This window comes from Cyprinus carpio, chromosome A21 (genome assembly GCF_018340385.1).
Source record: "Cyprinus carpio isolate SPL01 chromosome A21, ASM1834038v1, whole genome shotgun sequence".
Classification (NCBI taxonomy): Eukaryota; Metazoa; Chordata; class Actinopteri; order Cypriniformes; family Cyprinidae; genus Cyprinus; species Cyprinus carpio.
The window spans coordinates 11031066-11049145 of NC_056592.1; the positions used below are offsets into that span (position 1 = coordinate 11031066).

Sequence of the window (18080 nt, forward strand, 5' to 3'; positions counted from 1 at the left end):
TGTGAAAATCATCTTGTTTACTCACTTACAGAAAACAATATATTGATTTAAATTTTCTAAGACACTTTTTGTTGGTAAAAGTCATATGCGAGTAGGCATCAACTATCATGAATTACACCTGAGAAGACAAAGGCCTGCATAATGAGCTGCATAATGAGCCATTCAGTCAGCTGTGTCACTGAGAGGGATGAGTTACAAGAAAGAATGTGAGGACAAAATAAATGTATATAATTTTATGTTTGTAGTTTATTTAGAATATATTTAATTATCCCAAAACATAATTTAATATTCACTGGTGAGTGCAGTTAAACAGTTTATTATGATCAATCAAAGCTGACTTTCAAACTGAATTTTTTGCATCATTACTCGTCACACAATCCTTCAGAAATCCTTTTAACAATCTTATTTTCTAAAAAAAAAAAAAAACATTTATTGTTATTATTATCATCATCATTATTATTATTATTATTATTATTATTATTATTAATGTTGAAAAGAGCTGAGATTATTTTTAGGTTTTTTAGGGGGGATAAATTGAAAGAAACAGCAATGATTGTTACATTTGTTACAGGTACATTTATTGTTACATTTATATTATTTACATCAAGCTTTTGAATGGTATAGTAGTGTATATTGTTATTGAAACTTCATAATATTTCACTTGATTATACATTTAGTCTATTAGGAATTATAGTTTGGAAAAAGTCTTTGGAAAAAGTCTAACTAGTAAAATGTTTACACGTTATGTGAAAACTAGTACAAGTATATAAATAAATAAAAAGAGACTTACTCATGTTTATGATCTCTGCTGAATAAAGTGCTTCATTCTTTTTTCTGGGGAAATCCAAATCTCAAATCCTCAACCACATCACATCTTTTTGGGGTGAATTATGTCTTATTCCTCTCATCGCGAAGCAAACAGTAAAATAAATTAGGACAACGTCAGTCTACAATAATCAACATATTCTTAGGTTCACTGCGAATTTTTAGAACTACTTCAGTAAGACAGTAATATCGTGCTTTACCTGGAAACCTAAAGCTGCACTAGGTATACATCACATATTGGCATAAAAAAAATTATATTTTGAGCACTCAGTTGAAAATGTACACCTAACGTATCAATCGTACTACTTACAGGTCATGGTTCAGAGAGCTTGTTAGTCCAAATTAAGAAGATTAGAAGCCAACGAAGATAAAAGCCCAGATTAGAGAAGCAGTTCTTGATAAAATGACAAGCACACAACAAAAGGCTCAAATTGTATTTCTGTGGTATCCTTGAACACCGCGTCTTCTCAACATGATGTAAACGCACTAATAGCAAAAGTGTTTGTGGGCAGATCAGACTCTGTTCGTATTTAGCGGGCAGGCGGGATTATGCAAATGTGTTACCCAATGACGTACACACGGCAAAATAGTCGAAAATATAACGACTTGTTACGGCGATTCAGAACCGACTCTCTCTTTTGAGAGACAATATCTTTATTTATCATGCACTTTTTTGATTAACATTTTTGCAGATTTTTCATTTAAGGATAACCAACTTAATAAACTGCAAAAGAGAGATTTTTCAAAAACCCATCTGACCTGCTCTTTAAATTATAGCATATATGTTCTGGCCCGCCATCTAGTGGCGAAATTTTTTGTTGGCCAGATGCCAAACTTACTTGTCAAACCCTGATCTGAAAGGTAGTCTTTTATAATGTCTAAATTTATATCTAAATGCGAAACCTGATTGAATGAAGAGATGTTGTCTAAAAAAACAACGAGAGTCCAAAAGCCCCAGGTTACGCAACATTACACAAGTTTTTATTTTTTAACACCCTCCAGATGGCACAATTCTCACTTCAAAAAATGGATTTTAAGTGCCTTTACTCTATTTTAATGTGAAATATTTGAAGATTTTTATAAATATTGAATAGTATCATTATATTCCCTCAAAATTCTAAATAAGAATCAAAAAATATTACTGAACAAAAATGTAATAGAATGATTTTCCTGAGAAAAAAAAAAAAGGTACTTTTTGAGGCTTCGGTCACTTTTGACCGCGATGGAGCCAAGTATGACTCCAAAACGAAGAGGCCCAGAGGGTTAAGAGGATGCACAAATACTTAGAATAAGTAGTTTATTAATCTATGTAGTACCATATTAACATACAGATGCAGTATCATGCTAGAAAATGTCATACACAAACATTTTTAAAAATTACTGTAAATATAAAGTATAAGAGTATTAAGTGTGAGTATGAATAATGTGTTTTCAAAAAAAAATTCCATGAGCGAATAATTAATCCTAAGAGATTTCAGAACATCTCTTACAGGCATCCCTAATGATAAAAAAAAACAAATAAAAACCCACCAGACGTCATAAATTCAGTTGAGATCACATAAAGCGCTGAATCTGTTTATTTGTAAGAGACTCTCACTGTCATTCCTGCAGCAAGCACTGGATGGATACTGAAGCCTAATGAGTTGTAAACCATTTTAAATGTTTATTTATATTGTTTGCAATTTGCACTGCATTGTCATTTGTTTCATGTGATTTGAGGGATCATCTATATACCATGATGGATAACATGTCTTACCCTGTGATACTGACTCTTATGGTGCCCAAAGAATCTAAATCATATAGGCATACATATTTTATTTGCTTTCTTGCCTTATATGTGCTTATATTGTCAATCAATATTCGTCTTGTTATGGCCATCATCATGGAGAAATCTCTTCATGAACCAATGTACATATTTTTGGGTAATTTGTGTATAAATGGGATTTATGGAGCCACAGGATTCTACCCTAAAATGTTGTCTGATTTAATATTGGATTCATATGTGATCTCCTTTCATATGTGTGCTCTGCAGATATTTGTGATTTACAGCTCTTTACTGTGTGAGTTCACAGTATTAACAGTGATGTCTTATGATAGATATGTAGCCATATGTAAACCTTTAGACTATCATTCCACATTAACTAAAAACGCCTGTGTGAAATTATTTCTGTTTTCATGGATTGTTCCCACTTTTTCTGTGTTCACTGGCACTCTGTTATCAAATTTAAGGCCATTTTGTGGCTATCACATAGATAAATTATATTGTGACAATTGGTCAATTGTAAAACTGTCTTGTGCTTCATCTTTTGTTAATAATGTCTATGGATATATTGTTGCTGTTATATTTTGTAGCTTTGTAGTAATTATAATATTGTCCTATATTAAACTGATAGCTGCATGTAAAATATCTTCAGAAAACAGAAGGAAATTCTGGAAAACATGTCTGCCACATATATTTTCACTGATAAATTTCACTTTTGCTTTGCTTTTTGATATCATGTATAGTAGATATGGTTCAAATGACATTTCAGAGAGTTTGCGTAATTTTTTGGCTCTAGAACTGGTGATAGTTCCACCTGTGTTCAATCCTCTTATCTATGGGTTAAATATTAAGGCAGTGCGCAAAAGTGTTTTTACTATGTGTTGCATCAAGAGTAAATGTTTCACGTGCACCAAAAACACGAAAACATAATTAAAAACAATAGTCATGACAATTGGGTTTTCATATATATGAAGTATGACAAAAAGTGGGAACAAGTGTGTTTTTAATAAGCGTATTACTAATAAAATGCAATATTCGTATAAATATATCTATCATGATTAAAAAACAAAAATATGACTAAATAGAGATTTGTTTAACAATATCAAGTCCCCTGCATGATAATGGTCTCTCAGAAGTATTCCCCTCCATGCCTTTTATATCTAAATGTCATTATTGTATGTTTTTACAATTTATCCTTGCTCTTTTTGTAAGATAGGGTAAAAGTTTGTACAAATGTACTTTTAATCAGTGTAATTTATAACAGAATTTTTTTTAAATGCAACATTTATTGTTCATGTGCTATCAAATCTTATAAAGCTCATAGTGTGTCTCGACCAGTGTTGGGGAATAGCTAGCTATAAGTAGCGACACTACTATCATCTACATTTTTCAGTAGCGACGGTACTTTAAAAACAGTGTAGCTTTCCTGTAGCTAACTACTTTTTCCAGCAAGTAGCGATGTAGCGCGACCAAATGCTACATTCTAATGAGTCACGAGCATGTAATGCATTGAAGCTACACACGCAGCGTCTTCTTCTGACTATATCACACACTAAATTTCATTATTACTGCCATCTGTTGTGATATCACACATCGCGCGGCTTTACAGTCTTTCCACCGACAAGAGATCGTCTGATGATATTGCAAAGGATGTACAGGAGTGGATATTTCACATGAATCAACTGTAATTCATGCAACACAAAGATTAAAATGCAGTCTATATCGAAGATTAAAAGCACATGCAGGAGGTGAATAATAGCCTTTTTAAACTGAATAATTTTTCTTCTTTATTGCACTCTCAATCAAATGTCTGTTTTACAATGATGAACGCGTTCATAATATAATCTGTCCCCCCACAGTTTTGTAATGAACACTAATCGAACGATATATAGTGAACACTAATCGAGCGATATATAGTAGTGTGCATATCATTTGGCAAAGGATGTTTGACGTCTCCATTTACAGTCAGTAAATACCGTTTGTGCTGTGAGTTTAACCTGCTTATTTTATGATTCCTCCGTATCCAGTTTAAGTTGCATACATTTTGTTCTTGCACTGATGTTACGTTAGTAGCAATTTTAGACAGTCAGTTTAAGAAAATACAACTAAATATACAGTAGCTTATTTTTTTTATTGTGTGTATCGAAAAGTTTACAAAATCAAATGAATGGGACACTTTTTGTCATTGAAATGGCTTGGAAAATTGTCCCTATCAACCTGAATTCTATTCTTTGAAATAAAAACATCATTACAATAAAGTATTTTTAAACAAAAAACAAATAACTTAAAACATAACTTATAATTAATAATAAATATATAATTACTTAGTTATAATTAAAATTAAAAAAAAAAAAAAAAAAAAAAAATAATAATAATAATAATAAAATTGAAAGTAGTTTTAATGAAGCTACTTTTTCAGAAGTGTAGCTTAACTACATTAATTTACGAGTAGCTTGTAGCTGGTCAAGCTACAGTTTTTTTCACTTCTTGGTGCAGCAACCGTCAGCTGGACCCAATTAACTGCCTGCTTGGTTCAGTTTCTGCAGGAACGGTTTTCCCCGGAACACCCTTAAGGTGTGCATGGTGGCCTTAGCTACTTACCACACCCTTTTGGGTGGTCAGTCGTTGGGAAGAGACCTGCTTGTTATGCATTTCCTCCGTGGCACCCTGAGGCTGAGGCCTCCGGCAGGCCCTCAGGTCCCATCCTGAGATTTGAGCATAGTTCTAGAAGCTTTCAGTAGGCCACCCATTGAACCATTGGTAAAAGTTCCAGAGAGAATCTTTACAGTAAAGACCTTTCTTTTGGCCATCTCTTCCTTAAAGAGAGTTGGTGACTTTCAGGCCCTCTCTGTGGCCCCTTCCTTTCTGAAGTTTGCGCCTGGTGTGGCTAAGGCATTCTTATATCCTAAGCCAGGGTATGTGCCTAAGGTGCCTACCATAGTTCCTAGGGGTGGGAATCTTTAGGGATTTCACAATCCGATCTGATTCCAATTCTGGGAGTCACAATCCTATTCCAAAATGATTCTTGATCTACATTTTTCTAATTAATTCTTCTTCTGTGCAGATGCATCTTTACAACTTTACATTTTAACCAAAATTGTAGTTTCTATGCTTTTTGTTTATAGTTGGAACCTCTATATGTCAGTAATGCCATCCTAAAAATAGGGGTGTGAATCGTCACTGGTTTCACAATTCAATTCAATTACCATCATCATTAACAACTCAATATCACGATGCGTCACATATTTTGAATATTAACCCTAACCCTAACCAAGCTCAGAATCGATTCTGAAATATTCGACTAGAGTGCATTTTCTCTCTGGAGTGTCAATTTAAGGCATCTGTAGCGCTGGGGGCTGGTCCACCAATGATGACACTTTATGACTTTTGTTGCATTAGCTATGTGAACACACAAAAAAATCATGGACATGATTCGGATATGTTAAAGGGTCAAAAAAAAAAAGTCAAACTTGGTTCCTTTGCGCTCAAAAATGACTGACATATGAAATGAATGGGAAATACAAAACAAATATGAAAACTCACCAAATCTTTTGGTGGTAACAACTACAAATCAGCCACTGTACAGAAAAAAAAAGACACTCTCAAATATCAAAAATGCAAAATAGACACCCACACGCACACACACACACACATAGCCTACACACAGAACCTGATACTTATCTAACAAAAAATATCTAAACCGGTGGCCAAAACTGGCCCGCCAGCAATAATAACCGGCCCTAAATCTGCTGTAAAGAGTGATCCGTTTAAACCCACTGAAATGCTTGAATGCAGACACATCAAAATCAGTGAAAAACGAAACCTTAACATAATACAGATTAAATAAAATACTCATGCACGTTCAAATTCCCGCTGACGTAACGTCAACAGTTGTTTTAAAATGCTATGCATTCAGCCATATGTGACGTCTGTTTTTATATTGTTTATCAACAGTATAAGTTTTCATATTGTTTGGATTAACTAGCCGAGTAGACAGATATGAATTTTATTCATAACCATACTAAAAATAAGTAAATATCGTTAGCTGATGCTAACTGTCTAGCTAACAAGCTTGCTGGTGCTAAATTGAGGTAATTTTTAGATATAAAGTCCAAATATTTTTTTTCAACCACCTAGATAGACTACATTTGGGGAAAAAGAAAGGATGAGATGTTCAGAACATGGTAACTACAGTAGTAATCAAAGTGGGAAGTGATGCCCTCTGGGGGCATTTGGCCAGGAATGTTTTTACACCACAGACAAGGTTTGAGAAGAAAAAAATCATTATGAAAATAAAAGTATATTTTCCTTAAAATGTTTTTCCTAACTAAAGGCCTTATTCTCATGTCATATATAACTGATAGTTCTGCAAAACAACACATTTTAAAACACTTTTTTTCTTCCTGGTTTAGATCAGATGGTCAACTGTTTTCTCTCAGGTACATCACAGTGTAAGCTACACAGTGAACATTACTACATCACTCTCGTCAACTTAGTCCACATCAACAACAAAAATATATCTTGACTCCATATATTTGTTATTTTGGGAAAGTCCCAGGTATTTTTAGCAGTAGGATTGTAAAAAATATGTGCTAATATTAAATTAAGTAGCCTATATAAAATTGCAAAATAAATCTTTCTATCAGTACTTTTAAGTACATAAAAACTCCAGTACTTTTGTATTTTCACTCGAGTAAAATTGAAAAAGGAGTACTTTTACTGGAGTAATATTTGATTTATATGTATACCTGTACTTTTACTCAAGTACTTGATTTGTGTACTTCGTCCACCACTGAAAACGTTTAATTAAACGTTTAAACTCAATTAAAATTCATTAAAAATGTTTAATTAGTGTTTAATTGAAATGGTAACATTTGTTCTGTCTTTAAAGGTTTATAACCTAATTCAATAAACAGACCAATCAAGTGACAAAGCCAAAATAAAAATAAAAGTGATTGAGTTGGAAATTTGAGTCGTCCATGTGTCCTTTGGAAATTGAACAAGAGTAGGACTTGACAGTTGTAGACCACGCGGAGCGGCCTGGCCCTGAAGATAAGCAGCTTCAGATCCAGAAATAAGCTGTTGATGCAGAGGAAGTCAAGATGGCGGAAGATGTCCTGGGGAAGTCGGTCCAGCAGCTCAAGAAGGAGAGGACCTCTGCAAAAAGCAGCTCCACCAGGCAAGCCAACTTCATATCAAGAGGAGCAAGCAGCATGCTTCAAGTGGAGTTAAGGGAGGAGTTCTTTAAGCTTTCAGACTGTTTCAGAAAGATGCTCGATGCCAACGATAACTACAGGATTGGACTGGAGGCTGACATTAAGACTGATGATAAGCAGCTTAATGAACAGCAAGAGGCCGACATTGATAGATCTGTAAATGAAGGTGAAGCAAAGTTGGCGGAGATAAGAAACATTGTTCAAACAAACCTGTGGTCGAGGAGGAGTGAACAACTTGTGGCAATCCTGGAAGCAGAAAAAGCCAATGATAAAGCACATGATGTACCTGTGGAAAGTGCCAATTTAGAGAGCTATGAAGTGCACCACCACCTCACTCTCTTGGACAAGAGAATAAAAGAACCCAGCTCAGCTATGTCAACATGGGAGAGATGGATTCCAGTAGAAGTGAAGGACAAATTAAATGGAAGAGTCAAGGACCTAAGATCATCCTGCTATAGGCTTGAGTTAAGGAAAGCTTAATTTGTCACTGCACGGACAATCAACGAGCAAGGCACAGGAGTGAAACTACAACCCCTACCGGCAATATCCACTCCAATAGTGAGAATCAAGCCAACTTCTCTACCTATCTTCAAAGGAAGCAAGAGAGAATATCACTGATGGAGGAAAGACTGGGAAAGCCTGCAAAAGCAGGGAGAGCCATCCGGATCAACTGAAGTTAAGAAAATTCAACTCTTGGGGAGTGTGGATGACAAAATTTCAAAAGGCCTCAGACTTTCAACCTACACCACTGCCAATGATATGTTCAGAGTCCTGGAGAACGGATATGGCAACAAGTCAACCATCACAGTGGAAATACTTGAAGAGCTGGAGAAGATGCCACATGTGAAAGGGAACCAGCCAAGAAAGGTCATTGACCTCATACAATCAATGGAGAAGGCGCTAGCAGATCTCACAGAGTTAGGAAACTCTGGAGCCATAAAGAACCCACTGGTAATTAAAACCATTGAAAGCAAGTTGCTGTTTATTAAAAGAGACTGGGTGATGTACATGGTTGAACCCAGAAACAATGTCACATCAGACAACCACTTTGTCATGCTCTTGAAGTTCCTGAAAAGTCGAGAAGAAATACTAGAGAGATTCGAACAGCTCAGAGTCAAGACACCTAAAGGAACAGGGAGAGCTCATGAAATGGTCTGCTACAGCTTGGATGAAATCGCCAGAGTGCATCAAGTAATTGAACCTGAGAAGTTGAGAGAATTCTTCCCAGAAGTCAAACTTAAAGAATTGGAAAGGCCACAAGAGATTGAACTTCTCATTAGCCACCGAGAGGGAAGACTCGCTCCCCAGAAGGTAAAAATCATCAGAGACCTCATCTTGTGGGAGGGTCCATTGGGGAAGACAGTGGGTGGAGTCTTATTTGAAGAAGTTGAGGTTGCAGCATCTGAGTCCAAAAATATCAACAAACCCCACATAAGGAAAGAAGATATCAAATATCAAGAAATCACAAGTCCAACAACTGACACAGCCCAGCTATGGCAGGAGGATATGGTTCAGATCAAATTTACAGCTGCCAGTAACCGTGAGTTCCTTGAGTGGTGGCACTGGGACAGCATCGGAGCTACATGTGAGCCAAGATGTGGAGGATGCCGATGTGGAAACTGTCCACCAGGAGGAAAAAAAATTACCCTGGCAGAGGAGAGGGAACTGGAGATCATAAAAGGAGGCCTCACCTACAAGAAGGGGGATGCTCACACAGCAGCTCCACATTGGGATGTAAAGTATCCTTGGATGGTAAATCCAGCCTCTCTCCCAAACAACAAAAGTGCAGTCCAGGCTTGTTTCTTAAGGATGGAAAAGCAACTAAGCAGAGAGCCAGACTGGAAAATCGCATATGCTACCCAGATCCATGAAATGGTCGAACGAGGCGCAGCCATAAAACTCACCAAAAAAATCATGGACGAGTGGAATGGACCAGTGTGGTACGTAAGCCACCTGGTGGTGCCAAACCCTCATTCAGTAACAACACCAATTCGTATTGTATGGAAAAGTAGCCAGAAATACAAAGGCGGGGGTATAAATGATCTTCTTCTGAAAGGACCAGACGTTCTCAACCCTATCAGAGCTGTCCTGCTGAGGTTCAGAGAAGGGACGTATGCATCTCTAGGTCTCGTATGGCTTGAGGAGTGTGAGATGCACCTTCACAGGTTCCTCTGGAGGGACAGCCCAGATGAAGAGATAAGTGAATCTGCAATAACCAGAGTCATCATTGGGGACAGACCTGCTGGTTGCATTGCTCAGTTGGCTATGAGAGAAACAGCACGCCTGCCCAGCTTTCTTCACTTGGAGGATGAGCGTAGAGTCATAGAAGAGGACAGTTATGTAGATGACCTCTTAACCTCCCAAAATGACTTGAATAAACTTGACAAAATCACAGCAAATGTTGAAGAGATCTTGAAAGCTGGAGGTTTCTTCCTCAAACCATGGGTCCGGTCAGGGCAAAGTGGGAGGCAAGGAATGGAGAAGGAGGGTTTAACAGAGACACAAGGTAAAACCTTAATTCTTCCAAATCAAATCAGGGATGAAGACAACAAAGCCTTGGGTATCGGCTACTAAGTGGATGAAGACAAGCTCTACATGTTAATCTCAGTTAACTTTTCCAAAAAGAAGAAGATGAGAGTTGGAAAAGATCTTCTGAAGGAGGAGGTGAGAACTGAAACACCTAAGCCACTGACTAGAAGGGCCCTCTTAAGCCAAGTGGCTGGACTGTATTCCATTGGTTTAGTTACACCCACCAAACAGAAGGGAGCAATTCTTGTAAGAAAAGCATTCCAAGAGGGAGAGGGTGGGAAACTAGCCCAAGAAACCTGGGACCAACCTCTCTCAGAAAGGCTCAGAGAAGAAGCCATACAGCTTTTTGAAAAATATGTGCAGCTTGGACAGGTGAAATTCCACAGGAGCCTCACACCAGCTGGCTTGGAAGGGAAACCTTGGGGCATCACATTCTCTGATGGAAGTGACCAAACCTATGGTGCTGTAATGTACTTAAGATGGGAGACAGATCAAGGCACTGAAGTTTGATTTGTTGAATCAAAAGCTAAGCTGACACCCCTGTATCAGAAGGGTGAAGCTGTAAAAGCAGAGATCTGTGGTGCTGTCTTCGCAGCCAGGATCAGGGAGTATGTGGAAAAGCATCCTTGAATGAAGATTAAGAGATGGTTCCACCTACTCGACAGTCAAACGGTCTTAGGAGCCATTCAAAGAGTCAGTTATGGGTACAAAACCTTCTTTGCAAATAGAGTGGGTGAAATTCAGAAAGCTGGACTAGTGCAAGACTGGTGGTGAATCCGTGGAGATCTAAACATAGCCTGCATTATAACGAGAGGGGTGCTTCTAAAGATTTGAAGTAGAATTCCACATGGCAAAATGGACCAGAGTTCCTGAAGTGGCCAGTGGAGAAGTGGCCTATAAAATCAGCTGGAGAAGTTGCAGCTCATGCCAGGGAGAGTGTAAACAAGCTCCAGAGGAAGGCATTCTCAGGTGCACTAACAAGAGCTCAAGCAAGGAGTAAGCAGAAAAAAAGATCTACGAGGCACTCAGGAAAGTCCAAAGAGTGAAACTCAAGAAGGAATACTGTGGTTTACCCAACTCTTCTTCTAGGAAGGAAGCCCACTGGCTGGGTTAAAGATCTTGTGGAAGTAAAAGATTCAGTAGCCTGTCCAAACTGGTGAGAGTTGTTGCCTGGGTTTGTCTAGCTGGCAAGCAGTGGCTGAAGAGGAACAGTCAAAGTGGGAGATAAGATCACCCAAGCAAGCTGTGCTGACTGTCAAAGAACGAGAAGATGCACTCAAAGACATCTTCCTCGCAGCTCAGAAAAATACAGTTTTTTTTTTCTCTTTTTTTTTCCCACACACAACTCTAAGCATGCTGGCAGTATACAAAGATGTGAACTCTGGAGTACTAGTTTGTGGAGGCAGAATTCAGACGTTCAATGAAGATAAGACAGTGCCAGTTTTACCATTTGAAGCACGGGTGTCTACACTGTTGGCACAGGAATCCCACAAAGCAAACCACGAGGGAGTGGCAGGAACCCTTCTCCAGATGAGGAACAAAGCCTGGGTAATAAAAGGCCATATACTTGCCAAGAAAATGGTTGACAGCTGTGTGGTCTGCAGGAAAAACAAGGCAAAACAGTGTTAACAAATCATGGCTGACCTGCCTCTAGAGCGAACAAGCCCAGTTGCACATTTTGAATTCACCACTATGGACCTGTTCGGCCCTTATGAAGTGAAAGATGAGGTCAAGAAGAGAACTAGACTCAAAGTATGGGGAATAGTCTTCTGCTGCATGGCTTCCCGAGCCATACACACTGAAGTGGTGAGTGACATGTCATCTGAAGGATTCCTGCTAGCCTATCAAAGGTTCACTTCACTGAGAGGACACCCCAGGAAACTCTAGTCAGATCCTGGCACAAATTTTGTGGGATCCAGACCTGCACTGGAGAAGCTTCACAAATTCCTTAACTGACTAAACAAGTCTGAACTTGAAGACACAGCTGCCAAGCATGGTACAGAATGGTCGTGGAAGATCCACCCTGCAGACGCTCCCCATAGGAATGGTGCAGCAGAGGCAGCTGTCAAAGTAGTGAAGCGGGCGTTGAGCAACCTTGGTGGAGATGGTGTTTTCACATGGGGAGAATTCCAAACTTTTCTCTTCATGGCAACTAACCTTGCAAATAAGAGACCCATCGATGCAAGAACTCAAAGCAGAGAAGACTGTATAGACTACATCGCCCCGAATTCTCTGCTTTTAGGACGTGGCAATCCAAAGGGAGACCCTGGAGATTTCCAGTTTGATGGCTACCCTAACAATTTCTGGAAGAAGTGGAGCCAATTGGCTGGACCTAGTCTGTTCATAAGGAACAAATGGCACACCAAAGAGCAAAATGTTGCTGTTGGAGATGTGGTCTGGTTGGCTGACCAAAACGCCCTGAGAGGACAGTACAAGCTGGCTAGAGTGGTCAGTGTCAATGCTGACAGCAAGTGCATCGTAAGAGATGTGCTTGTTAAGACTTTTCCCAGCTATCCTGTTCACATCAAAAAGGCAAACGGCAAAGAAGGGCTCACAAGAGCTAACAGTGAAAGAACCAAGAGGCTCCAAACCAAAATTCCAGTCACAATTCTTCATAGAGATGTAAGACTCCTTGTAATTTTACTTCCCACTGAAGAACAAACAGAGGTGTGAAGGGATTGTGTGACCTCTGGGTTTGGAAAAAAACAGGAGCTCAAGTGGGAGAAGTTGAGCTGAATCTCAGAAATGAGTCAAAGAACTACACTTCCCAGAGTGCACCAGCAGCAGCAATCTGGCTGCTTGTCACCCGTTCTGTCATTTTCACTGATTTGGAGCACATGTTAAAAACATGAAGGTCCTCAGTCATTCAGACAAACAAACTTCACTGAGAAGGCACTCCAAGTTCACTTGTACATTCTGTCTAAAGACGCCAATGGTCAGTGAAATGTTTTATTTACTTTCGTGGTGTTTGGAATGCTGTGTAATGTTCAAGTTGTCACAGACACGCCAGGCTCCAACCCCATCCAATCACAGCGCACTCCCTCACCCGAATACTGATCACACACACCTGCCCCTCGTCAGCACCATCATCCACCAACACTTAAAAGACAGTCACACACACACAGTCACTGTCCGGTCTCGTTCGCAACTAGGAATACCTATCTGCCGACTTCAAGGACTTCCATTGCTATACCTACCTGTCTCCAGTGACTCCCAGTTACCTCCTGTGTCTTTCGTGAGTGTGTGTGTATCTTCAGCCCTCAACGTCTCCACTCTGCTGCTACTTCCAGGACCTACTCCCGACTTCATCACAAGGACAGCATACATCAAAAAAAATCCCAACACACCTGTGATACTTTGTCTCCGACCCTTCTGTACTGTAACACAAGTCAAGTCACCTTTATATAGCACTTTAAACAAAAAAGATTGCATAATTTCAGAGTGCCAGCAAGTCAGATAGTGCACGAAGAATTCATCTGTTTCCTGTGGTCTTGTCCCAGATGGTCATCCGAGACAAGGTCTTTACAGGGAATCTGTCTCTGGGGCTTTAGTTGCCCTGGTCCTCCACTGTCTTTCAGGGCTGTAGAGGTCCTTTTCTAGGTTGCTGATCCACGCATCTGGGCTGGATACGTACTGAGATCCGGGTGACTGCAGTGACCCTCTGACTTGGATACAGACTGGATCCTGATGGCTATGGTGGACCTCGGAATAAGAGAGAAACAGACTAATTTTAGCGTAGTATGCCATTCATGCTAATTTGTGCAAGTACATTGGGTGTTTTAATGGGTAGTTTTTCCCCGTTCCGGTTTACCTCATTAAGGCGGCCTAAAATGCCTTAAACGGATTTGGATATTAGAAGTGGTATTAGTGTGTATGTGTAAGCCAGGGTTAAAGAGACCCTGGGTTTTTTAATCAAGATTTAATACTGCAAGAGTATTTCTGCCTCCCGAACAATGTTAGGTAGGTTATTCCAGAGTTTAGGCCCTAAATAGGAAAATGATCTGCTGCCGCAGTGTGACTTTGATATTCGAGGTATTATCAAATTGGGGCCAGAGTTTTTTGAGAACGTAGCGGGATGTGGAGTGGACTATAACTGTAAACAGGAGCTCGTTCAACATGATACTTGAGGTGCTAAAAACCATTCAGGGCTTTATAAGTAATAAGCAAGATTTTAAAATATTATTACAATGTTTGATAGGGAGCCAGTGCAGTGTTGACAGAACTGGGCTAATATGATCATACTTCCTGGTTCTAGTAAGAACTCTAGCAGCTGCATTTTGGAAACTAACTGGAGTTTGTTTACTAAGCGTGGCAGAACAACCACCCAATAAAGCATTACAATAAGCTAACCTTGAGGTCATAACGGCATGGATTATACATTTCTGCATGTGTACATTGAGAGCATAGGCCGTAATTTTAGATATATTTTTTGAGATGGAAAAATGCAGTTTTACAATTGCTAGAAACGTGGCTTTCTAAGGAAAGGTGTGCTATCAAATCAGCACACCGTAGTTTCCTAAACTGATGAGAAGAAGTGACAGGAGCAGCCATCCAAGTCTTAGACAGCGTTCTAGATTATTACATGCAGAGCTTTTAGGTCCTATAATTAACACCTCTTTTTTTTGCAGAATTTTAGCAGTAGAAGAAATTTACTCGTGCATCCAATTTTTTTATATCGACTATGCATTCCGTTAGTTTTTCAAATTGTTATGTTTCGCCAGGCCGCGAAGAAAATATAGAGCTGAGTATCATCAGCATAACAGTAAAGCTAACACCGTGTTTCCTGATGATATTTTCCAGGTTAACATGTAAAGCGTCGAAAGAGTAATGGCCATAGTACTGAGCCGATGGCAGTCATATAAGTACGATTTAATGATCGATATGATACCTCTTCATTCACTGCTACGAATTGATGGCAGTCATATAAGTACGATTTAAACCATGCTAATGCACTTCCCATTAAGGCCAACAAACGTTCTAGTCTATGCAAAAAGAACGTGTGGGTCAATAGTGTCGAACACAGCACTAAGGTCCAATAGCACTAATAAGAGATACAACCACGATCAGTATGATAAAGCAGGTCATTTGTAACTCCCTAAGGAGACAGGTCTCAGTACTATGATAAAAACCGTTACTAAAATCCTGACTGGAAATCCTCACAGATGCCATTTTTCCTCTCAAAATATGTTCAATATTGTGAGGATACTACCTTTTCTAGTATCTTGGACAGATACTAGAATCAAGCTATGTTTAATTGCTGTGTAGATTGGTTAAGGAACACATTGCAGCATTGACTTCATTGATGTCTTGTTAAATGGGTTCTTTATTCCATGTAAAGTCTCATTAAGTGGGCGTAATTCATCATAAATTCATATAAAAATGTTTAAATAAATGTTTAAACTTCAATTAAAATTCATTAAAAATGTTTAATTGAAATGTTAACACTTGTTCTCCCTCCCATCTTAACAAAGGTTTACAAACCTAATTCAATGAACAGACCAATCAACTGAGAAAGCCAAAATAAAAATAAAAGTGATTGAGTTGGAAATTTGAGTCGTCCATGTGTCCTTTTGGAAATTGAATAAGAGTAGGACTTGACACAGGTTACACAACATTACACAAGTTTTTATTTTTTAACACAAAGATAATACACAAATGAAAAAATTCTCACTTCAAAAAATGGATTTTAATTGCCTTCACTCTATTTTAATGTGAAATATTGTATTTATTAAAAGATAATACAGTAAGGAAGAAATAAAAATATATATTAATTCTAATGGGAAAAAAATAGCTCATTCAAATTTTATAAATATTGCATAGTATCATAAATCCCTTGAAATTCTAAACAAGAATACAGGTGCTGGTCATATAATTAGAATATCATCAAAAAGTTGATTTATTTCACTAATTCCATTCAAAAAGTGAAATTTGTATATTATATTTATTCATTACACACAGACTGATATATTTCAAATGTTTATTTCTTTTAATTTTGATGTTTACATCTGACAACTAAGGAAAATCCCAAATTCAGTATCTCAGAAAATTAGAATTTTGTGAAAAGGTTCAATATTGAAGACACCTGGTGCCACACTCTAATCAGTGAATTAACTCAAAACACCTGCAAAGCCTTTAAATGGTCTCTCATCTAGTTCTGTAGGCTACACAATCATGGGGAAGACTGCTGAATTGACAGTTGTCCAAAAGACGACCATTGACACCTTGCACAAGGAGGGCAAGACACAAAAGGTCATTGCAAAAGAGGATGGCTGTTCACAGAGCTCTGTGTCCAAGCGCATTAACAGAGGTGAAGGGAAGGAAAATATGTGATAGAAAAAAGTGTACAAGCAATAGGGATAACCGCACCCTGGAGAGGATTGTGAAACAAAACCCATTCAAAATGTGGGGGAGATTCACAAAGAGTGGACTGCAGCTGGAGTCAGTGCTTCAAGAACCACTACACAAAGACATATGCAAGACATGGGTTTCAAGCTGTCAGATTCCTTGTGTCAAGCCACTCTTGAACAACAGACAGCTTCATAAGCGTCTCGCTTCAAAAAGGACTGGACTGCTGCTGAGTGGTCCAAAGTTATATGCTCTGATAAAAGTAGATTTTGCATTTCCTTTGGATATCAGGGTCCCAGAGTCTGGAGGAAGAGAGGAGAGGCACACAATCCACGTTTCATGAGGTCCAGTGTAAAGTTTCCACAGTCAGTGATGGTTTTCGGTGCCATATCATCTACTGGTGTTGGTCCACTGTGTTTTCTGAGGTCCAAGGTCAACACAGCCGTATACCAGTAGGTTTTAGAGCACTTCATGCTTCCTGCTGCTGACCAACTTTATGGAGATGCAGATTTCATTTTCCAACAGGGCTTGGCCCCAGCACACAGTGCCAAAGCTTCCAGTACCTGGTTTAAGGACCATGGTATCCTCTGTTCTTAATTGGCCCAGCAAAACTCGCTCTGACCTTAACCCCATAGAAAATCTATGGGGGTATTGGGGAAGAGGAAGATGCGATATGCCAGACCCAACAATGCAGAAGAGCTGAAGGCCACTATCAGAGCAACCTGGGCTCTCATAACACCTCAGCAGTGCCACAGACTGATCGACTCCAATGCCACACCGCATTGCGGCCGTAATTCAGGCAAAAAGGAGCCCAACAAACAAGTATTGAGTGCTGTACATACTCATACTTTTCATTTTTATACTTTGTGTAGTTGGCCAAGATTTCTAAAAATCAGTTTATTAGGTATTGGTCTTAATTTATATTCAATTTTCTTAGATACTGAATTGTGGGATTTTCCATATTTGTCAGTTATAAATCATAAAAATTAAAAAAAAAAAACATTTGAAATATACCAGTCTGTGTGTAATGAATGGATATAATATACAAATTTCACTTTTTTGAATGGAATTAGTGAAATAAATCAACTTTTTGGATGATATTCTAATTATATGACCATATATATATATATATATAGAGCGAAATATATATATATATATATATATATATATTATTGAACAAAAATGTAATAGATTGATTTTCCTGAGGATAAAATGTTACTTTTTGAGTCTTCGGTGACTTTTAACTGCGAAGGAGCCAAGTGTGACTCCCAAACGAAGAGGCCCAGAGGGTTAAGAGGATGCACAAAAACTTTGAATATGTAGTTTATCTATTTAGTAACATATTAACATAAAGATGCAGTATAATGCTAGAAAATATCATATACATTTTTAAAAATTACTGT

At 38.4% G+C, this 18080-nt stretch overlaps 1 protein-coding gene and 1 pseudogene across 1 annotated transcript; both read left to right on the top strand.

The window, feature by feature from the left end:
- Positions 1-1937: 1937 nt before the first annotated feature.
- On the top strand, positions 1938-3827 carry LOC122134790 (olfactory receptor 1509-like). Its single transcript, XM_042711533.1, has one exon. The coding sequence runs from the start codon at positions 2561-2563 to the stop codon at positions 3515-3517; it is 957 nt and encodes a 318-aa protein (XP_042567467.1). The 5' UTR covers positions 1938-2560; the 3' UTR covers positions 3518-3827.
- Positions 3828-17975: 14148 nt separating this feature from the next.
- LOC109091181 overlaps positions 17976-18080 on the top strand; it is a 1421-nt pseudogene continuing 1316 nt past the window's right edge.